The sequence below is a fragment of the Tiliqua scincoides genome, chromosome 4 (assembly GCF_035046505.1).
Source record: "Tiliqua scincoides isolate rTilSci1 chromosome 4, rTilSci1.hap2, whole genome shotgun sequence".
In the NCBI taxonomy this organism is placed as follows: Eukaryota; Metazoa; Chordata; class Lepidosauria; order Squamata; family Scincidae; genus Tiliqua; species Tiliqua scincoides.
The window spans coordinates 161,175,181-161,199,995 of record NC_089824.1 but is presented as its reverse complement, the minus strand read 5'-3'; the positions used below and the strand labels follow the sequence as shown (position 1 = coordinate 161,199,995).

The following is a 24,815-nucleotide window of genomic DNA, read 5'->3' as shown; positions in this document are numbered from 1 at the left end:
GTGCAGGATGTGAAAATGGGTGGGGAGGAGGATGGATCAGGGTCAGGAGTGGCATGAGTTTGGTGGTGGTGAAATCCTAACCCCCTTTCCAGGCCTGATCTGCCTTCATGGATCAACTCAGACTTGAACCAGTTATTGAGCTGGCTCAGGTCCAAGTTGACACACCAAGCCTGCATGGGCTTTCCTTCAGGGTAAGGTAACAAATTTTCCCTTACACCAAAGAGGCCTCTAGAGGCTGAAAGGTCCCCACAGGATGCAGTAGAGGCCATGACAGCGCCAATGCATTGCTGTGTGAGGAGTTACGGTGGATTGGACTGTTAGTCTCTCTCTCTCTCTGTGATTGCTATCATAGTGGTTGTGATACAATTGCATACTATAAAAATCAAGGCTAATTTCCTTGTTATCCACCTTTAGCATGGAAGAAAACAGATTCCTGTGCCAGGATATGCATGTAGTTGGAGAATGTTGTATACAGCAGTCATTGCTCCAGTCTCTTAAGCACTGCTGTGATATTGTAGTCAGGCAGAACATCCTTGGGGCATGGCTTAGAACCCTGGAATTGTTTAAATTAGCATTTATATCTGCATAAGAGACACAAGAGCTTTGTAAGTTCTCTTTTTCATTATGCTGATGGTATATGAGAACCCCTAACATGCACGACCTTTTCGTACTGTTGTCATAAGAAACACTGAAACAACTGGGAGGATTCAGTGTGGTGGTTTCATCCTCACTGGTGCGACAGTGGTGTGCAGGGGCCAGCATAAGAAGGAGGACTGAAGATGTTTGTTCAGCTACCTGGAATGTACCTGTGTGAGGAATGATGGATTAGATGCTGCTGGGCAAGTCAGACCTACGGCAGAAAACTGGGTGCAGTATGCTTCCAAAGGATGAGGGCGATGAAAGAGAAGGAGAATTTGGGAGCTGAGTGAGATGCTCACAGGTTCTTTAGGTGACTTCTCAGGAGACAGGGAATAAGTTTATTCACGGATGCCAGTGGGGATGGTTTTTATTATAAGAGAATTGCAACCCAATCCTAACCGGCACCAGAGCAGTGGGGCCACTCTGCTCACTCTGTGTGGGAAGGAGCAGGCTGGAGGTCTTACCGAGCTAAGGGGGCATTTGTCCCCTTACCCAGGGTTACGCCGCAGCCTACGCAATGGGGCTCCTTGGATCCTCAGCAGCTTAATCACTGACACAGGTCTGAGAAGCCCTGTGTTGGGCTTCCCCCCCCCCGGAGGGGGAATAGGATATGGCATGCACTGCTGCTGCTGATCCCAACTCCCTCCTGGGCTGGATCTACCCCTTCATGCCCCCATTCCATTCCCCCTCCCCCACCCTTCACTGCCTGGCAGGGGCTTACCTGCCCCATCAAGTACTCCATTTGGATCCAGTACTGGTAGGACAGATCAGGCCTTTCTGCCAGCGCTCCTTACTCACAGGGTGTTGTAGAGCATTTTATGACACTTTTGCAACATCCTAGATCAGTGCAGCAGTTGCTGCACTGGAATAAGCATCCATTAGGATTGCGCCACTACTTGTTAATTAATATGGGCAGCATAATAATTTGGGGGACCATTCATTTGTGTGTGCAGTGGGGATTTAAGCCATCCCATAATGCAGGAAAACACTTTGCTACTAGTCATACCACGCATGTTGCAGTATTTATGTGCATGTGTATGTATTTTCCAACTTTTTCAGTATGACACTTTCTTCTTGTATAGTCTCATAATTGATTAATCTTCTTTGTATTGCCTCAGTTTATTCATGATAGAGTGCTCATAGGTTTGTGGTCTGTTGCTTAAATATGGTTGGGTACTATGAGTTGGTACTGAAAAGTTTTCTTTTCTGATGTGTCTTTTACAGATCCGAAAGACAATGTGGGTTATCGCCACTTAGTTCCATGGATTGGTAGGTATATTCAAGCGTTTAAGGTGGGCCCTTTTCCCTTCTTATCCCAAAATATCTTCTTATCCCAAAATATCTCCATTCAGGTAGGAACAGGTAGCAGTTTTTCTAGTGCCTGGACTGCATCCTAGATCTGCATGCTAGAACTAATGACCTAAGCGCAGCCTGCCAAGAGGACTCTGATCAAGGGAAGCCATCCATTAGAATGCAGTATTGGATTCAGATAGTAGATAAGTTCTTATTTGTGATTTCTAAAATAAGTTAAGTAAAATTAACTAGCTGGTGTTCAAGAATCGAATCACAAAAAGTTCCTCCCCATAGGTGTGCAATCCAATGTTGCATTTGAAATTGATATTCTGTAATCTGGTCTTGAATTTGGCAAATTGCTAATGTAGGTACAGGGAAAAGTGGTGGCTGGGTTAGCTCTGTTTATTTTAGTAGATCTGCTGGATGATGTTACTCAAAAGGTATGATTGGCCAAGTGAAGAAAGTTTGACTAAGGGCGCAATCCTAACCCCAGCTTTCCAGCACTGACATAAGGGCAATGCAGCTCCAAGGTAAGGGAACAAACATTCCCTTACTTTGAGGAGGCCTCTGTGAGTGCCACCCAATTGCAGGATGCTGCACACGTCTCATTGGCACCACTATGCCAGTGCTGGAAAGCACTGACATAAGGGGTTAGGATTGTGCTCTAACATGTTCAGCACAGAGATATTGGAATGAAATTTTGGTCTGTGCTTTCAGGGTACAGTTCTACGGTTATGGTGTGAATTCTAACTTCCACACCTGATTTTAGAGGGAAGAAAATGCAAAATATTACTCAAGGCAACACACAATCCCCCTGGAACATGGAGATATTGGAATGATAATCAGTGTGCACATTCAGAACTTCATTTTACATATCACTTACAAACTCCACTTCATATCACAGAGTTGGAAAGGACCTACAAGGAAATCCTCCTAGAGCAGGGGTGGCCAACCTGTGGCACATGGACACTTTCTGAGTGGCACAGGCAAAGTTGCCATATATTTTTGAAAAAAAAACACATTAAATTAATAACAAAGAAACTACCACAGCAGTTTACAGCTTTGCTACTCCTTATACAGCATGCCTCCAAGTTTCTAGTGCTGCAGTGGGCACACTCAGGGCAGCTTGAGTTGCTCTGGTTGGAAAATGGGGAGAAAGGTGGGAAAAGAATGATGGACAGGAGAGAAATTCAAGAGGGCAGATGCTAGAGAGCTGCATTCCGATAGCTGGTGGGTCACTTGCTTACTCAAGAAGTTCTGGGGTAGGCTGTGGAATGCGGTGGGGTGAGTGGAGCAGTGCCAAGATGGCCGATGAGATCAGAAAAGCCCAGGTGGCCCAACCAGGTGGAGAGACCATCTTTGGGAAAATCATCCACAAACAGATCCTGGCTAAGATCCCATTTTGAAAAACGAGAAGGTGTGCAGACAGAGGGGGGCTGGGCATTTCAAAAGGGCAATGAATGCAACTTTTGTGGACCTCAGAATGGGTCCTGCAGACTGAAGGTCCATGCAGGACACCGTTCTGACCATTTCAGCAGTCAGCCAGCTGTCTGTGGAAATAATAATAATAATAACTAGGTATTTATTAGGTATAACTAGGTATTATCAGGAAAGACCTAAATAGGTAAAAGTACTCCCATGTTTCTTGCTCTGTATCTTCTGGCACTTCTGGTAAGGGAGATATACTGCCCTTAAACCTGGAGGCTTTATTTAGCCATAATGGTAATAGCTAAAAGCAACGTTAAGGTGGAGTGGCACATTCAAGATTCTCTACGTTAAAAAGTGGCACATGGTGTGCTGTGGGTTGGCCACCCCTGTCCTAGAGGGACAAGGTTGGCCACCTTCAGCAGGTGCTTGTCAAACTTTTGCTTAAAGATCTCCAGTGGGTGAAAGGTGATTGAGACATACAAAATTATGCAGGGGATGGATAAAGTGGATAGGGGGATGTTCTTTTCCCTCTCACACAACACTAGAACCAGGGGCCATCCACTAAAATTGGGTGTTGGGAGAGTTACGACAGACAAAAGAAAATATGTCTTTATCCATTGTGTAATTAGTCTGTGGAACTCCTTGCCACAGGATGTGGTGATGGCATCTGGCTTGGATGCCTTTAAAAGGGGACTGGATAAATTTCTGGAGAAAAGGTTCATCACAGGTTACAAGCCATGATGGGTATGTGCAACCTCTGAGGCATTTGGTGGGCCACTGTGAGGTACAGGAAGCTGGACTAGATAGGCCTTTGGCCTGATTCAGTGGGGTGATTCTATTCTTAATCCACCATCTCCCTCAGCAATCTGTTCCACTGATTGTTTGACCCTCCTCCCTATGTCACCCCCATTTTCAAAATTAGGGAGCGAGAGAATGCAAAATACATTGACATATAAGTCAATGTATAAGTGTATAAGAGCTGCAGTATAAGTGTTATTTGAGGTCTCTGGAAGAATATGTTTGGCTAGTCGTTTTAACTGACTTTTATTCTGCTCTTCTATCTTAAACCAAAGTGGCTTCTAATAATTAGTATAGAGACACACAAGTCACAACAGGGGTGTCAAACATAAGGCCCGCAAGCTGGATATAGCTCTTGGAAGCTCTTTGTCCAGCTGATAATTGGGCTCTCTCAGTAGCCCTTTCAGTAGCACTGCTTCTACCAAACCTCTGAGGGGGAGACAAAGGAGGCCTCAGAAGGCAAGGAACAATATGGGGGAAAGAGCAGACCAAGAGGAGGGAGGGAGACACTGCCAAGACCCTAATTATCATGAGCTTCTGAACTGCATAGTGACTCCTTTGCAGAAGCTGCACTGCTGAAAGAGCGAACTGTGTGATAATTGGGCTCTTCCATATCTTGCAAATATAATCGAGATTTAAATATTTTCTCTTCTGTCATTTGCAGCTGACGAGTTCCTACTTTAGAACAAAGTGCTAATTTCTGGCCATCGTCTGCTTAATGATATCACTTCCTGCTTAATGATGTCACTTCTGGCCCTCAGCAGGCTCACTGTTTGGCCTATTTCATATGACATTTCATATGACTCATTTCATGTGACACTCCTGTGTTAGAATCTTGTAATATCAGGTTTATAGCTGTTGGCACAATCTATTCCTTGAACTTCATCCTGATTGGTAATCACATTACGAAAAGCTCTCTTGATTTTATCTTGGTCTTAGAAGCAGACGTAGGGAGATTTTGAAAGCAAGAAAACAAACCCTGGAGCAAAATTGCTAGCCTTTAGAAATATTAATTTCAAGAAATATTAGAAGGTACTCAGATTCATAAGACCTTAGGCCCAATTGTATGGGAGCCTCACGCTGCTGGAACGATGGTGTTTTAAAACATGACAAGCTGTTTTGTCCAGCTGGGCCTCTACTGCAAGAGGTAAGTGGCTGTCACCACGTGCCAGTGGCCTCACAACAGCCTCAGGAACGGTGAGTCAACACAGAGGTGGGGGGGAGTAGACGGAGTGGGGCAAGGAGGAGCAGGAACAGGGAAGAGCCTGGGGGCAGGCAGGAGGGTAGATTGAGGCCAGGAATGGGATAGCATCAGTGGTAGCACCACTGCCGATATCCCTCTCCTTGGCCTTGAGCCACCTTCCTGGGTTAAATGGACTTGCACCAGCTAAATTGCAGGTCAGGGCCAGTGGCGTGATTGAAGTCAAATCTAGTTCAGTCTACTCCTTATCCCATTTTTGTGCTTGGAACTTACGGAAGATGAACTAGATCTGGCAAAGAAATTCCAGTGCAAAAATAAAGTTCAGATAACCCCAGAAGATTGTTTCCTCTGATGATCTCAAGACTGTATATTTATTTATTTATTTGATTTATATTCCGCTTTTCTCCCAAAGGGCACCCAAGGTGGCTAACAATCAGGTTAAAAATACAAAACAGCAGATAAAGATTAAAAATACAAAACAGTTAAAACAATTAAAACAAGATAAAATACATGGATAAAATACATAGCATGCAGTAAAAGACAAATTTATAACAGCAGCCCTTATAGTGCCTCGAAGGCTTTCCTGAATAAAAAAGTCTTCAGGCTCCGCCGGAATGCTAATAATGAGGAAGCTGCTCTCAATTCAAAGGGGAGGGAATTCCATAGTGTATTTGTGGAGCCTAAAGTGATCACGGATTCCTGTATTCCTCAGGAAAAGGCTTGTTGGTCCTCGATGGGCCGAAGTGGGTTCAGCATCGAAAACTACTGACTCCAGGTTTCCATTATACAATTCTGAAACCCTACGTCACACTGATGGCAGAGTCGACAAAAGTGATGCTGGTAGGTGCCATTTCTCCAGTTCTGTGACTGTTGCTCTCTAGTCAGTTATGGAACCCCAGAAGCAACATCTCCCTTGTCAGGATGCTCTGTTCAATGAGCTTTTTCTAGAGTCACACTGTTCATTTGGACCAAGAAAAGCAGCTTTGCACTCTTGGAGAGCTTGTGAGGCAGGATGAGCTCTAAACTATTTTTCTCACTGACTTAGGATAAATGGGAGCAGCTGGTCACACAGGGGAAATCAGTGGAGCTCTTTGAACATGTGAGCTTGATGACTCTTGACAGCATCATGAAATGTGCCTTCAGTCACAGCAGCAATTGTCAAATGGACAGGTCAGTATTGACAAACTTCTTGGAGAGAAAGTTCCTCCTAACTCTTACTGGCTCAGGGTACACTATGCAATGACAGAAAATAAGAACATAAGAACAGCCCCACTGGATCAGGCCATAGGCCCATCTAGTCCAGCTTCCTGTATCTCACAGCGGCCCACCAAATGCCCCAGGGAGCACACCAGATAACAAGAGACCTCGTCCTGGTGCCCTCCCTTGCATCTGGCATTCTGACATAACCCATTTCTAAAATCAGGAGGTTGCACATACACATCATGGCTTGTACCCCATAATGGATTTTTCCTCCAGAAACTTGTCCAATCCCCTTTTAAAGGTGTCCAGGCTAGACGCCATCACCACATCCTGTGGCAAGGAGTTCCACAGACCGATCACACGCTGAGTAAAGAAATATTTTCTTTTGTCTGTCCTAACCCGCCCAACACTCAATTTTAGTGGATGTCCCCTGATTCTGGTATTATGTGAGAGTGTAAAGAGCATCTCCCTATCCACTCTGTCCATCCCCTGCATAATTTTGTATGTCTCAATCATGTCCCCCCTCAGGCGTCTCTTTTCTAGGCTGAAGAGGCCCAAACGCTGTAGCCTTTCCTCATAAGGAAGGTGCCCCAGCCCCGTAATCATCTTAGTCGCTCTCTTTTGCACCTTTTCCATTTCCACTATGTCTTTTTTGAGATGCGGCGACCAGAACTGGACACAATACTCCAGGTGTGGCCTTACCATAGATTTGTACAATGGCATTATAATACTAGCTGTTTTGTTCTCAATACCCTTCCTAATGATCCCAAGCATAGAATTGGCCTTCTTCACTGCCGTCGCACATTGGGTCGACACTTTCATCGACCTGTCCACCACCACCCCAAGATCTCTCTCCTGATCTGTCACAGACAGCACAGAACCCATCAGCCTATATCTAAAGTTTTGATTTTTTGCCCCAATGTGCATGACTTTACACTTACTGACATTGAAGCGCATCTGCCATTTTGCTGCCCATTCTGCCAGTCTGGAGAGATCCTTCTGGAGCTCCTCACAATCACTTCTGGTCTTCACCACTCGGAAAAGTTTGGTGTCGTCTGCAAACTTAGCCACTTCACTGCTCAACCCTGTCTCCAGGTCATTTATGAAGAGGTTGAAAAGCACCAGTCCCAGGACAGATCCTTGGGGCACACTGCTTTTCACCTCTCTCCATTGTGAAAATTGCCCATTGACACTCACTCTCTGCTTCCTGGCCTCCAACCAGTTCTCAATCCATGAGAGGACCTGTCCTCTAATTCCGTGACTGTTGAATTTTTTCAGTAGAGGGACCGTGTCAAACGCCTTCTGAAAGTCCAGATATATAATGTCCACGGGTTCTCCCGCATCCACATGCCTGTTGACCTTTTCAAAGAATTCTATAAGGTTCGTGAGGCAAGACTTACCCTTACAGAAGCCATGCCGACTCTCCCTCAGCAAGGCCTGTTCGTCTATGTGTTTTGAGATCCTATCTTTGATGAGGCATTCCACCATCTTACCCGGTATGGATGTTAGGCTGACGGCCTATAGTTTCCCGGGTCCCCCCTCTTTCCCTTTTTAAAAATAGGTGTGACATTTGCTATCCTCCAATCTTCTGGCACCATGGCCATTTTGAGGGACAAGTTGCATACCTTAGTCAAGAGGTCTGCAACTTCATTCTTCAATTCCTTAATAACTCTTGGGTGGATGCCATCAGGGCCCGGTGACTTATTGATCTTTAATTTATCAATGAGGTCTGAAACATCTTCTCTTTTAACCTCTATCTGACTTAACTCCTCGGTCAGGAGGGGCCGTTCGGGCAGCGGTATCTGCCCGAGGTCTTCTGCCGTGAAGACAGATGCAAAGAACTCATTTAATTTCTCTGCCATCTCTAAATCTCCTTTTATCTCCCCTTTCCCTCCCTCACCATCCAGGGGGCCAACCGCTTCTCTGGCGGGTTTCCTGCTTCTAACATATTTGAAGAAGCTTTTATTATTCCCCTTAATGTTGCTGGCCATGCGTTCCTCATAGTCTCGCTTGGCCTCCAGTATCACCTTCTTACATTTCTTTTGCCACAGTTTATGCTCCTTTTTATTCTCCTCATTAGGGCAAGACTTCCATTTACGGAAGGAAGCTTCCTTGCCCTTCACAGCCTCTCTAACTTGGCTGGTTAGCCATGCGGGCACCCTCCTGGATTTAGTGGAACCCTTCTTTCTTTGCGGTATACACCTCTGCTGGGCCTCTATTACTTTTATTTTAAGCAGCCTCCATGCACTCTGGAGAGATTGGACTCTTTTTACCCTCCCTTTCAACCTCCTTCTAACCAGCCTCCTCATTTGAGGGAAGTCCGCCTGTCGGAAGTCAAGGGTTTTTGTTAGAGATTTGCCTGGTATTCTTCCCCCAACACGCACGTCAAAACGGATCGCAGCATGATCACTGTTCCCCAATGGCTCAGTAACGTTTACATCTCTAACCAGGTCCTGCGTACCACACAATATTAAATCCAGAGTCACCTGTCCTCTGGTGGGATCCGTGACTAGCTGATCTAAGCCACAGTCATTTAGCACGTCAAGAAATCCGGTTTCCTTATCGTGACCAGAACACAAATTGACCCAGTCAATATGAGGATAATTGAAGTCCCCCATGATTACAATCCTGTCCCTCCTTGTCACCTCCCTGATCTGTTTCCTCATTTCAAGGTCCCCATCCGATTTCTGGTCTGGAGGACGATAGCACGCCCCCAGTATTACATCGCTGCACAAGCCTGGTAATTTAACCCACAGAGATTCTACGGTGGAGTCGGACCCACCTTCAATCTCTACTTTGCTGGATTCTATCCCTTCCTTAACATAAAGGGCCACCCCACCTCCAACACGCCCCTGCCTGTCCCTCCTGTAGAGTTTATAGCCCGGGATTGCGGTATCCCACTGATTCTCCGCATTCCACCAGGTTTCCGTTATGCCCACTATGTCAATATTTTCCCTTGTCACCAGACATTCCAGTTCTCCCACCTTTGCTCGTAGACTTCGGGCATTCACATGGAATGCCCCAGGATGCGCTGCTTATTCGCTCCTTTGTCCCCGCATCCTCTCATTGTGCCAAACCGTCTATCACATCCCATCACACTACCTTTCCCAATTTCTTCTCCTACTCTGCCTTTGTCTTGTTGTTCTCTAACCTCCCCATCCTCATCCTATAGGGATGAGGAGTCCCGAACCGGATGCTCCTCGACTCCTGTCGGCCTTCCCCCAGGGATCAGTTTAAAAGCTGCTTTGCCACCTTTTTAATGTTATGCGCCAGCAGTCTGGTTCCATTCTGGTTCAAGTGGAGCCCGTCCCTCTTGTACAGGCCCCGCTTGTCCCAAAAAGTTCCCCAGTGCCTAACGAATCTAAACCCCTCCTCCCTACACCACCGTCTCATCCACGCATTGAGACCCCTGATCTCCGCCTGCCTAGCTGGCCCTGCACGTGGAACAGGTAGCACTTCAGAGAATGCTACCTTTGAGGTCCTGGCTTTCAGCTTCCTGCCTAAAAGCCTAAATTTGGCCTCCAGGACCTCCCAGCTACACTTGCCCACGTCGTTGGTGCCGACATGCACCACAGCCGCTACCTCTCCCCCAGCACTGTCTACTAGCCTGTCTAGACAAGAAGTGATGTCCACAACCTTCGCACCAGGCAGGCAAGTCACCATGCGGTCCTCACATCCGTCGCAACCCCCCCCCTATGTTTCTAATAATTGAATCCCCCACTACAAGAAGCCCCCGACCCTCCCTCCTGCCGAGGAGTATCCCGAGTGCGTTCGGATACGGGCCCATCCCCTGGAGAAGGGGTCCCCCCTAGGGGATTGTTTCCCTCCTCTCCAGGATGACGTCCTCCAGTCCCGAGACTTCCCACCTGGGCAGCCGAGGAGCTGCACGCCTGAGGTTGGAACGAAGCCTGATCGTCCCCAGAAGTCTCCCCACGGTCCTCCTCTGCCTGCCTGCCCTTCTCCAGGTCGGCCACCAAGACTTCAAGGGAGCAGACGCATTCCCTGAGACCCTGGAGCTCCTTGCATAAGAACATAAGAACAGCCCCACTGGATCAGGCCATAGGCCCATCTAGTCCAGCTTCCTGTATCTCACAGTAGCCCACCAAATGCCCCAGCGAGCACACCAGATAACAAGAGACCTGCATCCTGGTGCCCTCCCAATGATCAGCAGGCTTTCATGAACATTGGATTTTCATTCCAAATAATAGTTCACAGTGGTGAAACACACAGCCCAGCCACATATGTCACATTCCTTCTACATGTCACTTGTTGGCTGGCAAATATTTCACCATGATCTGCAACGTGACCTTCTTCTCTCTTATCCAAGAGTAGATGAGTGCTCTTCAACTTGTCAGGGGGGGGATCCTCCTCCCTTTCAAGTAGGCAAGGTGGATCAGTTGCCATGTGGTTTTCTATTACTGTATCTGAAGCAGTGTTGACCTGCTTCTGAGTCCTAAAGCACTTGCTGAAGACCTCTGGTGTAGACAATAACAAGGTACTGGACCAATGGTCTGAACACAGTGTAAAGCAGCTGCCACAGTCCTATGCTCAATTGTGGTCTTGAGTCTTTAGGCCATGGTCCCAGACCATGGTCAAATTCTAGGTCAGATTCTATTTTGGTGATTCTATGTCTTGTTTTCCCCAGGAAGAATTCTTATGTTCAAGCCGTTTTTGATCTTTGCTCCTTGGTATTTAGCAGAACGTATAACATCCTGGGTCAGAGTGACCTGACTTACTGGTTCACCCCACAAGGATTTCAGTTCCGGAAGGCATGTCAAGTTGCTCACCTCCATACAGGTACTTTGGGCAGGAGGTCTGATCTAGAGGGTAGAGCCTCCGTTTGCCTGAAGATAACATCTGCAGGTCGCCAGTTCGAGGCCACCGGCACCGTGCGACCTTGAAGCAGCTGACAAGCTGAGCTGAGTTATTCCATCTGCTCTGAGCGTGGGAGGATGGAGGCCAGAATGTGATACCAGATCAGAAAGAAACATCTGAAATGTTGTGGTTCTTGAAAGATAGAACCTTCATTCAATTGTAAAAATCCCTACGGGGATTTAAATAGCCTGCCTACGTAAACCGCCTTGAATAAAGTCTGAGGAGAAATCTGACGACCAAGAAAGGCGGTATATAAATACCTGTATTATTAGTATCATTATTATATCTTCAAATTTGGAGTAATAGGAGTAATAGGAGTGAATTTTTGCAGTGTTATGCTTTTATAGCAGTGGTTTTCAACCTTTTTTGGTCTCATGGCACACTGATAAGGAACTAAAATTGTCAAGGCACACCATCAGTTTTTTGACAATGGACAAGGCACACCATGCTGTTGGTGGGGGGCCCACAACCCCCAAAGACCCTATTAATAAATGAACCTACCCCAAACTCCTGCAGACCATTTGCGGCACACCAGTGTGCCATGGCACAGTGGTTGAAAATGGCTGTTTTATAGGTTCCAAAGTGGACACACTTTCTTTAGAATAAAGAAAATGAAGGCAATCCCCAGAGGGCCCAAGAAACAAAACAAGGCAAACCTCCAACTGGTAGCTGAAGAAGAATTAATACAGACAGGCCCCCCCCCCCCCGTATCTGCTGATCCCATATCTGCAGATTCAGTTATCTGCTGATCAGGGACTTCCCCGCACACGCCCCTCCCTGGCGTCCATTAACATTGTTAAAAAGCTTACTGGGAAAGCTTTTGTTTTAACAGGTCTCTATAGGCATTTAAGCTTATAGGTTATAGCATTACAGAGAAGGCTGGCAGCAGCTTGAATGGTGAATGAAAATAGCTCCAATGTTAAACAAGAAATGGTTAACTTCAGCTTCCTGTTTAGCATTACAGCTAGTTGTGTCAAGCTAGCTGTTTTGTCAAGCTAGCTATTTCATTTGAAATGCACTTTCAAATGCATTGCCCACTGCAGTTTAACAAAATGCCTTCCTCAGAGGTTACAGTTACAAATTCTCCTTCAAAATTTTATTCCTCTGAGTTTGAATTCGGACAAGATGTTGCTAGGAATTGTACATAGTAAGTGTATATGAATTGGCTGGATATAAAATATACAGAGGCTACAAATTACAAACCAGTGTATGGAAACAAATGTGATTAAGACTGCAATCCTAACCACACTTTCCTGAGAGTAAGCCCCATTGAACAAAATAGGACTTACTTCTGAGTAGACCTCATTAGGATTGAATCCTAACTAAAGTATGTGTTTTGTGCTGGCTTATGGTCTTCCCTGAGCTGGTTGATGGGCGACCATGTGAAATAGGTTGTCTAAATGGGCCTTTAGCCTGACCAAGAAGGGTGTTTCTTGTGTCATATGCACAGGTGTTCAGCAAACAACCGCATATCCATATATAGCAGATATTGCTATTTTGAAATTCACCTTGGCACCGTGATCATCTCTTTTAATTTAATTGGGACACGATGAAAACTATTTTCTAACACAGATGAGATCATCAGGTGGAGAAAAGAATCTTTAAAGGATGAGGCAGAACTCCAAAAAATTCTGAAGAAAAGACACCTGGATTTTCTTGACATTCTTCTCTGTGCCAAAGTAAGTAATGGGGAAAACTTTGAATTCCACAGTCCAACTTGTTAGACCCGCTGCCCAATACTATTGGGCGTTTGTGACTGTGGAACTCCTGCTCCACTGTCATAAGTGTTGCGGTGGAGCTGTAAATGTTGTGCTGCTGTTGTGCACACTGGAACTCCCTATGCAAATAGCCAGAGGCTCCATTACCCACCAGTGATGAATTCGGTCCGCGTTGGAGCAGGTAAGGAGTCAGCGGGGTCAGTTCATAGGTGGTTTGGGGGAAGTTCAGGGTGGGGAACCAGGAGGGCAGGGGGCATGTTGAGGGCAGGAGGGGGCAGATGTCAGTGGCAGCAACGCACGCTGGAATCTTATTCCTGTTTTCTAGGTCTAACATGTCCCCTGCCTCTCCTTGAACTTACACTAGTAAAATAGCTGGTGTAGGTCCAAGGAGACCCATTGACAGCCTTGCACCTACAGAGAGGTAAGTAAAAAAAATTTTTTTTACTAACCTCTTCCAGTCAGTTTTGTTGCCCCATCCCATCCCCCAAACATAGGAAGCAGCTTGTACTCCAGCAGTGTGGCTGCATTGCATAGGCTAGTAGAGGACAGGATTGGGTCCATATGACCTGAACCACCTGTGACTCTTTTAAATCAAATATTTGCAACTTAAATCAAATCAACATTTTAAATCAAATGAACTTGCAGCTGCCATTCATGAGCTTGTTATCTTAAAGCTGGACTATTGTAACGTACTGCATGTGAAATTTGTTTTGATGAGTATTTGGAACTGTAAGGTGATGCAGAAAGCAGCCTAATTTTTATTCTGATTTTTTTATTTTTTATTTTTGGAAAAGAGAGAGAGAGTAGAGGGAAAGAACCAAGAGACTTGTTCACATTTGCCTACAGTGGCCTCCACTCATCATCCGGGAAGAAATTCTTAACGTTCATATATGTATCCTATTTATCCTTGGAGCTAAAATTTAGTCAATTACTTACTAGGAGCTGTCTGTCAAATTTCTTGTTTTGATCTGTATGGTCCCAAATATCTTTGACCCAACATAATTAAAAGTGCAATTCTATACATGTTTATTTAGAAGTATACCCTAGTGTGCTCAATGAAATTTGCTCTTTGGTAAGCACGTATAGGACTGCATCTTCCCCTGCATTCTTTCTTGATCTCTGAGGACAACCAAGATGACCCTCACAGTAATGGCCTCTCTGTGCTTTTAAAGTACACTGTGTGCACTGGCAACATTCTTCAAGGCTGTTCCAGAGTTTGTTGCCCTGGAGCACATGAAAGCCAAAACGTGTGTTTGAGAAGAGATGTGAAACTTTGGTTGCTTGGGCTGGATTTGATGCCCAGAACTGAAGGGGATGAACACCATTTTATTACTTGTTGCATTTTCTAATGTGTTTCTGTAGGATTTTGTGTGCGTGTACATAGAATTAAACACTTATTTCAACCCAAATGAAACCTGCAAATATGGCAGGTTTTTAATTTAGGAATACCATTAAGGAAGAAGTTTCATTTTTCTTTTCCTTTCCTGAAGATATCTTCCCCCCCCCCCAAAAAAACAACATAAACAAAAGCATTACTTTTGTTTTGCTTCTGTTAGTTCCAGTTCCTATAGAATGATGATGAAAATTTATATTACATGCAGAGGAAACCCACCGCCTATAAATTAACTGTTGCGAACCATGTAGTCTGGTGCGTACCAAATTTCACCATAATGTGTAGCAGCAACAACAGACCAGTACAGTGAATTCCTGGACAAAATCCCCAACTGATAAAGTTTTTTTATTTTTAGGATGACAAGGGAAATCCACTGTCAGATGAAGACCTCCGGGCTGAGGTGGACACTTTCATGTTTGAGGGTCACGATACCACGGCCAGTGGGATCTCCTGGCTGTTGTACTGTATGGCCCAAAACCCAGAACACCAGCAGAAATGCAGGGAGGAGATAAAGGCCATTATGGGGGACCGTGACACCATTCAGTGGTGAGTTCTCCTGTCTCCATAATAATGCAAGGATTGGAGCAGTGGTTCTCAAACTGGTGGGTTGCCAGGAGAACCAGGCCATTTCCTTTTAAGGGGAGCAGCCCATAATGACTGCAGCAACAGTACCATAGCAATCATGGTGCTATAGTGATCAAGGGGCTTGTAAACATACCTGGGGGGTAGCGTTGGCCATCTGGAGGGTGCAGGGGATGGGTGCAATCACCAAAGAAAGCAGTTTGGAGCAGCAGGGAGGCCTACAGAGGAGGCTGCAAGCTACCCCCCAGTTATGTTTACAAGCCCCTTGATTGAGGCAGCACTGTGATTGCTACAGCAATCCCTTGCCTCTGCAAATACTATAGCCTCAACGTCCAAGTAGGGCTTTGAGAACCACTTAATACATGTGCTTTGGGAAACTATGGATACAGCAAGGAATAGCACTGAGTGGCAGGAAGGACCCATCCAGCCCAGTTCAATTCTCCCTGGTCTACCCCAGCACTAGAGATTGCCTGAGCCCTCCATTGTTCATGGCTCTTGTGCATTCCTAAAACCAAGCATCAGAGTGGGGTTCTCATAGCCTCCCCAGCCATGGTTACTTTTCAGTACTTTGCTGCCTCCGCTGTGCTCTGCAGTTACCATTCAGTGTACGCAAGAAGGAAAGTATGAAAAAGTATGAGATGGAAAGTATGAGAAGTGAGTGAGAAAGGTAAGAGGTCATGAGAGGCTTCATGGGGGTGGGGGTGGGGATGAAAAGGAAGCAGGGGCGGGCTGATCGGGCCTTTGAGGCGGGTAAAATCAGTGGCGCCGGTGTGTGCCATATCCTATCCTGTTCCAGGCCTGATCTGCTGATAAGTATCAGTGATACTGCTGCTGCAGTTCTTAGCTGACCCAGTACCCTGAGTAGACTTTCCTCCTGCTAAACTCCCTCCCCCCCCTTCCACAGGATGCAGCATAGTCTGTGCAGGTGCTGCTGCATCAGTGCAGGGAACCTAAGGTAGGATTGGGCTGTTAGTGTTTACTAGAGTTTGCTAGAAGGCTTTTCCCCCAAAACCTTTAAAATGAGGAAGTTTCCCTTAAACAAAAATAAGTTCATAAAGGTGAATACTTCATTGAACATTGTTCTCTCCCATCCACTGATGCAATAAGAGTTGTCAGTGACTAACCAGGAAAGGGACATTGAGTCATGTTGAATAGCAGTTGTGAAACACGCAATTTCCATGCTAGGAATCATTAGGAAAGTGTCTGAAAATACAACCAATGTTGCCAAGTGGAATGCCTCCTGTGCAGATTTTGCTTATTGACTGACTCAGGACCCAATTCTGTCCAATTTTCCACCGCCAATGCAGTATTGTCAACAGGGTGTGTGCTGCATCCTGTGGTTGGGGGCAGTCAAAGAAGCTTCCTCAAGGTAAGAGGACAAATGTTCCCTTACCTCAGGGCCACATTGCAGCTGCATTGGTGCTGAAAAGTTGGACAGGATTAGGCTCTCACTCTGTCTTTGCCTTTTTTCAGGAATGACCTCAGTGAGATGACTTACTGCACCATGTGCATTAAAGAGAGCCTCCGCCTTTACTCTCCCGTACCAGGAGTGTCCCGGCAGCTCAACAAACCCATCACATTTTTTGATGGCCGGAGCTTACCAGAAGGTGCAATTCCTTTCATTTTTTCCTTTTGGACATAATTTCTTTCTAGATATCTAGATACAGCACATGTTGACTTTGACAGAACTGACATCTATGTAGAAGAGAGTCAGTTCAGTAGCTAGAGTGCTGTTATTAGTTTTGGAGCATATTTCCAGTGAACGTAAAGATTCAAGAAGAATCGGTGCTATTGAACTTGGCAGACTCATTTCTGAGTTAACATCCTGAGAATCACACAGGTGGATCATTTTTATTCTTGATTGCATCATTTGTGAACATTGTTAATGCTGTATAGAGAGTGGAAAAGAGCCACTTTTCAATCTGATGTATATTCTTTTTGATGTAGTTTCATTCATAAGGAAAATACAATGGCATTAACTCTCATTTAGGAAAATTGAGTGAAAGTAGTTGAAACAAAGGTGGCTCTGAAGCCTCCTGGTGGTTGAAAGTGGTGCTGACTTTTAAAACCAACACAGAAAGCTTTTCCTTTTTGCAAGACTGGTTTTAATTAGCTAAATTATACTTTGGACTCATCTGTTTTTGCTTCTTGATTTTATCTCTTGTGCTTTTCATGTTATTCTGCAATCTGTACTTGTATTTTAAATGCTTTTTATGTTTATGTTGTGTAATTATGGTATTGAAAGTATTGGCAACCTTCAGTCTCGAAAGACTATGGTATCGCGCTCTGAAAGGTGGTTCTGGCACAGCGTCTAATGTGGCTGAAAAGGCCAATCCGGGAGTGACAATCCCTTCCACACCGGGAGCAAGTGCAGTCTGTCCCTGGTCTGTCTCCCTGGCTATGGGCCTTCCTTCTTTGCCTCTTAGCCTCAGACTGTTGGCAAAGTGTCTCTTCAAACTGGGAAAGGCCATGCTGCACAGCCTGCCTCCAAGCGGGCCGCTCAGAGGCCAGGGTTTCCCACTTGTTGAGGTCCATCCCTAAGGCCTTCAGATCCCTCTTGCAGATGTCCTTGTATCGCAGCTGTGGTCTACCTGTAGGGCGCTTTCCTTGCACGAGTTCTCCATAGAGGAGATCCTTTGGGATCCGGCCATCATCCATTCTCACGACATGACCAAGCCAACGCAGGCGTCTCTGTTTCAGCAGTGAATACATGCTAGGGATTCCAGCACGTTCCAGGACTGTGTTGTTTGGAACTTTGTCCTGCCAGGTGATGCCGAGGATGCGTCGGAGGCAGCGCATGTGGAAAGCGCTCAGTTTCCTCTCCTGTTGTGAGCGAAGAGTCCATGACTTGCTGCAGTACAGAAGTGTACTCAGGACGCAAGCTCTGTAGACCTGGATCTTGGTATGTTCCGTCAGCTTCTTGTTGGACCAGACTCTCTTTGTGAGTCTGGAAAACGTGGTAGCTGCTTTACCGATGCACTTGTTTAACTCGGTATCGAGAGAATGAGTGTCGGAGATCGTTGAGCCAAGGTACACAAAGTCATGGACAACCTCCAGTTCATGCTCAGAGATTGTAATGCAGGGAGGTGAGTCCACATCCTGAACCATGACCTGTGTTTTCTTCAGGCTGATTGTCAGTCCAAAATCTTGGCAGGCCTTGCTAAAACGATCCATGAGCTGCTGGAGATCTTTGGCAGAGTGGGTAGTGACAGCTGCATCGTCGGCAAAGAGGAAGTCACGCAGACATTTCAGCTGGACTTTGGATTTTGCTCTCAGTCTGGAGAGGTTGAAGAGCTTTCCGTCTGATCTGGTCCGGAGATAGATGCCTTCTGTTGCAGTTCCAAAGGCCTGCTTCAGCAGGACAGCGAAGAAAATCCCAAACAAGGTTGGTGCAAGAACACAGCCCTGCTTCACTCCGCTTCGGATGTCAAAAGGGTCTGATGTGGAGCCATCGAAGACAACAGTGCCCTTCATGTCCTTGTGGAAAGATCTGATGATGCTGAGGAGCCTGGGTGGACATCCGATCTTGGGGAGAATCTTGAAGAGGCCGTCTCTGCTGACCAGGTCGAAAGCCTTTGTGAGATCTATGAAGGCTATAAAGAGTGGCTGTCGTTGTGAATTTTTGATGTCGTTTTAATAATTTTGTGAAATTTTGATGTCGTTTTAATAATTTAATAATGATGTCGTTTTAATAATTTAATAATGATGTCGTTGTGAATTTTTGATGTCGTTGTTAATAATACCAATTATGGTATTGGGTTGTAATTTATAGGAAAGGTAGGACATAACCATAAAAACTAAACTAAACTCAATTCCTTTCTCACATTAACTGCTTCCTAGGAGCTTGGGTTGTGTTAAGCATTCATCTCATCCATAAGAACCCTGCCATATGGAATGATCCAGAGGTATGCTGTTTTAACATTACAACAATTTACCTACAAGCTTGTCCTGGCTAGGTCAAACTGGAGGCCTAAAAAAATCAGGAACACTACAAATGGCATCTCACAGAACTGAAAAGGAGCTTGAAATTACATCCTTTTCCACCTCTTAGCAAACTGAGAAGTCCCTGTTTAGATATTAGCATAGCTCTCCATATTTGATAGTTACATCAATCGAGTTGGGACACTTGTAACAAATGAATCCAAGACTGGATTGACCCTTGCAATGAGAAACATTGGGATCTTGTTCCCCAAATGACCAAAAGTATACAGTGAATTAGGGTAGTACTTCCCAAACTTTTTACCACCAGGATTCACTTTTTAAAATGACACTCTATCGGGACCCACCTAGCTTTATGAATCTTTAAAAAAAACACAACTTTACCAGCTGCTCAAGCCTCTGTTTTAATTCTTTTTATTATGGTTGGGGGGACCCACTCCTGGAGAGTTTGTTGAGCTCCACATTCATCAAATTAGGACCATTCTGGTGATCTTTCATCCCCCTTTGCTGGATCTTCAATAATAGCAAAGGCATCATCACCTACTTGAGAGTAGACACATGTGTGGCTCTGTTTAGCTTTTCATAGGGCTCAATACATTTTTCTTGTCAGCTTGGAGGGGGGGGACTTCCTTCTCCCCCTCCAAGCTGATTGTTTTTTGGGCCTGCATTCATCAGATGGGGACCATTCTAGTAGTGTTGTGTTCCTTTCAGTTGTGTTCCTTTCTAGTGGTGTTGTGTTCCTGCCCTTCAAAGTGAACTGAGTCACAATTGCCTACTCATGAGTAAACACCCACAAGCAGCTCCATTTCAGTTTCCACAGGGTTCAATACTTTTCCTTGTCAGCTTTTCCTTTTGCAACCCACCAAAAATCTGGTCATGGTCCACGGTGTGAGCACTGCTGACGTAGGGAGTTCACTCTTTTTTATGGCATTTCAGTGAGACTTCAAAAAAGAGAAAAAGAAAATTATATTTTGGGGGGGGGGGGAAAGTACTTTTATAAAGAGGTTTTTAAAAATTTTCTCATGTTATTTACTTTAGGTATTTGACCCTCTGCGGTTTTCACCAGACAACACAGCTAGCCGAAACTCCCATGCCTTCTTGCCTTTCTCTGCTGGACCAAGGTGAACTTTGTATAATATAGACATCAGAATATCCATTAGGTTATGAGACATCATGGACAACTAATCACTGGTTACATAGGGGCAGTTCCTGCAGTAACACATTCTGAAATTTTTGGCACAATCCTATTCATTACTAGCACCGGTGGAGCACACGCTCCGCTGGCACAACCTGTTGCAAAGTGCCATAAAGCATTTTGCACCAGCACAGTATCCTGTGGTGCCAGTGGGAAAGCCAGAGCACAGCAGAGGTCCCCTGCTGGAGAAGTCTAGCACTGTGCAATGCGAGGGTGGAGTTAGGGCGGGGGCTGGACTGGGGGTTAAATAGGGCAGGGGGAGGGAAACAATGGGGACAGGGATTGGGTGGATTGGGCCTGGGAGAGTCAGGATTGGTGCTGGTGGTACATGCTGTATCCTATTCCCCTTCTCAGGCCTGATCTGCTGACATTATTCAACATGGACTTGCACAATACTGACTTCAATGAACCAAATATTCAATTGGGTGATCTCCAAAATCCCCCTTGAGACTCACCTGCCAGACCCAAAGCTGCCCATCTTCCTTGAAATCATAACAGCAAATCAATGATAACAGAGATGGGAACACCTCCAGATTGAGGGATTTGGTTGTAGAGGTATAAGAGATCAGGAAAGAGACTGCAAGATGGCGAGATAAGGAAGTTAAGTTTGTTAAGACAGGAAGAATCTGAAAAACATTGCTCTAGCCCAGAGGTTCCCAAACTGGGAAGACATGATGCCCCAGCCAGGGAAACCCTATCTCTTAAAGGGCAGGGTGTTGGCAAAGACAGTGACACAGTCACCACAATCGCATTGCTGTCGGGGCCAAAATGTTTTTTTAGACTTGACAGCGTTGGCCCTCCGGATAGTACAGGAAGCTTGCAGGCTCCTCTGCAGTTGTGACCCGGTTTGCAATACAAAACCAGAAGTGAGTCGCAATTGCTATTTTTAGCATTTTGGAGGCTTGGGAAGCCATGCAAAGGGGTCTGTGGGTTCCCTGCACCAACTGGAGGGTTGGTGCTGTCAGGTATATAAGTCTCAAAAAAACCCTTTTGGTCCTGGCAGTGACATGATTGTGGTGATCACATTGCTGTCTTCGCCCCTCCCCCTCAAGCACTTACCCCAGTTCCCAAATTCCTGTACAGTTTGGGAACCACTGATCTAGCCTGTTGTGTTGATTGGCTTTTCCATATCAGAGTAATGAAGGGATAACTTACAACAAATTAAGAAGAACCCTTTGACCTTTCCAACACAAGTAGAGTCATAGCTCAAAAGCTTTTAGTCACAATTAAAATGAAATTGGCAAAAATTATAGGGACTCCTAAAATTCTTATCAGAGAGAGACTGGACAGGACTTCTTATACTGAAATGAAAACATCTTTTCAATCATGTAAAGGACAGAACTTGTATTGCAAATGGTTTTAATAATACAAGGTATATGTTTGTTGAATTTAGGAATATTTACTTTAAAAATAATGCCAGTAAATGGTTGTTTTGCAGTTTTAAGTACAGTATTAAAGCTGACTTATTGGACGGGTTATGATCCATGGTGGCATTAGACAAATTTAGTTAGGTATTGTTAAAGATGCTATTCCTCTTGACCTAAGGAGATCAGAGGAAAGTTACACATTTGGAAGAGTATCAGGGCAGAAGTTTCCTTTTGTAACCAGCTCTCTTGTCTTTTCAGGAACTGCATTGGGCAGCAATTTGCCATGAATGAACTGAAAGTGGCTCTGGCCATGGCTTTGCTCCAATTTCAGCTTTCACCAGATCCTACTAATCCACCCCCAATTCCTATCCCTCAGATTGTCTTGCGTTCTGAGAACGGGATACACCTTCGCTTGGAGAAAGTGGTGTGATATTGACACTGCAGAGGAAGCAAGTGCTGATAGGGGAGGAAAGCAGAGAAAGTGACAATTTCCTGGGTTGTTCAATTAAATCATTTGGCAATGAACATTTTGAAGCCATGGAATATTGATCTGCAATTAATTTTTAACTGTAGCCACATTTTGTATTGAAGAACAGCTGAAGGGCCTGCAAGTTTGCTTCTACCTACCAACTCAATCCTGCGCAAGTGAAGGAGGTGACCAAGTGATCATTTACCAAGGGATAGGCAGTGTTACGGGGCAGCACGACTTAAACCACAGAGCCAAAAACAGAGTCTGCAAGCAAGCTCCTGAATGACTGAGGGCACAGTCATAACCCACTTTCCAGCACCGACATAAAGGCAATGCACAAACATTCCCTTACTTTGAGGAGGCCTCCATGAGTGCCACCCAACTGCAGGATGTAGCACATGTCCCATTGGCACAGCTATGCCAGTGCTGGAAAGTTGGTTAGGATTTGGGCTGAGTCTCATTTATGTCCTTGTGTGCCCTGCCTATGGGCTGAAAGGTTTGTGGGATGCCAAGAAGCCTAACAAACTCCTTGTCAGAGTTTGTCAGATCCAGATTTACTTACAAGGATACATTTATTGAGTAACTTACAATATAAGCATTCACTCAATAAGCGGGTATGGACAGCAAGCTGCAAACCATTGTAAAGTCCAGACAAAGATACATAAAATGACAAAACACATATATCTGATGTGATTACTGCCATAACTACAAGTTGTATTGCATAAAATAATGAAGCATTACAACATAAGTGGAGTTGTAGTGAGTATCAATATATTTAATGAACAAATCTAATGGTGAAGCACTGGTGCTTTTCTGGTATAGATAGCCCACCCCACTGATAAGGACAAATCTAACTAAGTGCTTAGCAAAAGTACTATATACTGTATTATAATATAGGTTGAGTATCCCTTATCCAGACTGCTTGGGATGAAAGGTGTCTGATTTCAGATTTGTCTGGATTTCAGAATAATTGCTTAAATAAAATGAGCAATGCTTCCTCTTGCTCTTTTCACTGTTACCCATATGGGTTTCTATAGGCCTCTGATATTTTTCAACAATATCTGTACAGGTACACACCATGGAGCAGAAAACAGAACTTGCAGCCTGTATCTATACAGAGGAATGAGCACAAGACCTTCTAAGAATCTAATGATCACACTACAGCAAACAAATCTTAGACAAAAATATCTGTCTGAAATATCTATTTCAGAATAGTCTAGATTTCAGATGTCCGAATAAGGAGCAATCTACCTGTATACCTTGGAATGAAAGCTTGTTAGCAGGTAAAGCAACAAGCAAAACACCAGCTGCATGCCTGTCCTTTGACCCTTTTTCTCTACCAAGAATATAACAACAACAACAACAACAACAACAATAAAACTTTATTTTTACACCGCCTTTCTTCCCGAAGGGACTCAAGGTAGCTTACAACAGGTTAAAACAGATTAAAAACATAATTTAAAACAAATAAAAACATATTAACACATATAAAAACAGCATAAAAAATAGTCAGGTAAAAAGAGCATAGAGCAGCAGCAAATCATAAAAGAACCAGGCCTGTAAAAAATATTAAAAGATTAAAGATTAAAAGATTAAGATGTTAAAAAGGCCGAGAACTCAGAAGGCTTGTTTAAACAGAAGGGTCTTCAGGCCTTGACAAAAAGTCTCAAGAGAGGGAGCCATTCTTAAGTCAAGGGGAAGGGAGTTCCATAGCGTTGGTGCCACTACGGAGAAGGCCCTATTTCTTGCCGCCGCCCCACGTAACCTCCCTAGGCGGTGGCACTTGCAAAAAGGCCTTCACTGATGACCTAAGAGGACGAGCCGGATTGTGCGGAAGTAGGCGATCTCTAAGATACCCTGGTCCAGAGCAGTATAGGGCTTTAAAGGTCAAAACCAGCACCTTGAATTGGGCCCGGAAACGAATGGGCAGCCAATGCAGCTGCTGGAGAAGCAGACTGACAGAGTCGAACCGCCTACCTCCAGTAACCACACAGGCCGCCGCATTCTGCACTAGTTGCAGTTTCCGAACCGTCTTCAAGGGCAGCCCCACATAGAGTGTGTTACAGTAATTTAACCTCGATGTCACTGAGGCATGGATCACTGTGGCCAGGTCTGCACAATCCAAGTATGGCCGCAGCTGGTGCACCAGCCGAAGCTGAGCAAAGGCCCCCCCTAGCCACAGCCGCCACCTGGGAATCCAGGAGCAGCTGCGAGTCCAGGTGGACCCCCAAGCTGCGGACCTGCTCCTTCAGAGGGAGTGCAACCCCATTCAGCGCAAGGTGATAGTCCAGCACCTGCATCAAGGATTTCTGAACCAGGAGAGCCTCTGTCTTATCCTGATTTAATTTCAGCTTGTTAGCCCCCATCCAGATCCTCACTGCTTCCAGACAACGCTCCAGGCCCTCAACCGCCACCCTGGAGTCTGGAGGAAAGGAGAGATAGAGCTGGGTGTCATCGGCATATTGATGGCACCCCACTCCAAACCCCCGGATGACCTCTCCCAGCGGTTTCATGTAGATGTTAAATAGCAGGGGGACAGAATTGAGCCCTGTGGCACCCCGCACCTCAAGGGCCAGGGTGTCGAACAGGCATCCCCTAGCACCACCATCTGGGAACGATCCTCCAAGTAGGAGTGGAACCACCGCAAAACAGTGCCTCCAACTCCCAACTCGGCCAATCGGCCCAGAAGGATACCATGGTCGATGGTATTGAAAGCCG

At 45.3% G+C, this 24,815-nt stretch overlaps 1 protein-coding gene across 1 annotated transcript in view; it reads left to right on the top strand.

Moving 5' to 3' along the window:
• The window catches only part of LOC136649757 (cytochrome P450 4B1-like), a 32,067-nt gene extending 10,009 nt beyond the window's left edge, over positions 1-22,058 (top strand). The window contains exons 3-12 of the mRNA XM_066626630.1: positions 1,864-1,908; positions 6,072-6,199; positions 6,405-6,529; positions 11,205-11,356; positions 13,007-13,113; positions 14,901-15,091; positions 16,601-16,734; positions 18,968-19,032; positions 20,105-20,187; positions 21,887-22,058. Of these exons, the coding sequence (XP_066482727.1) occupies positions 1,864-1,908; positions 6,072-6,199; positions 6,405-6,529; positions 11,205-11,356; positions 13,007-13,113; positions 14,901-15,091; positions 16,601-16,734; positions 18,968-19,032; positions 20,105-20,187; positions 21,887-22,058 (1,202 nt within the window). The remainder of the gene's footprint in view (positions 1-1,863; positions 1,909-6,071; positions 6,200-6,404; positions 6,530-11,204; positions 11,357-13,006; positions 13,114-14,900; positions 15,092-16,600; positions 16,735-18,967; positions 19,033-20,104; positions 20,188-21,886) is intronic.
• The last annotated feature ends 2,757 nt before the right edge of the window (positions 22,059-24,815 follow it).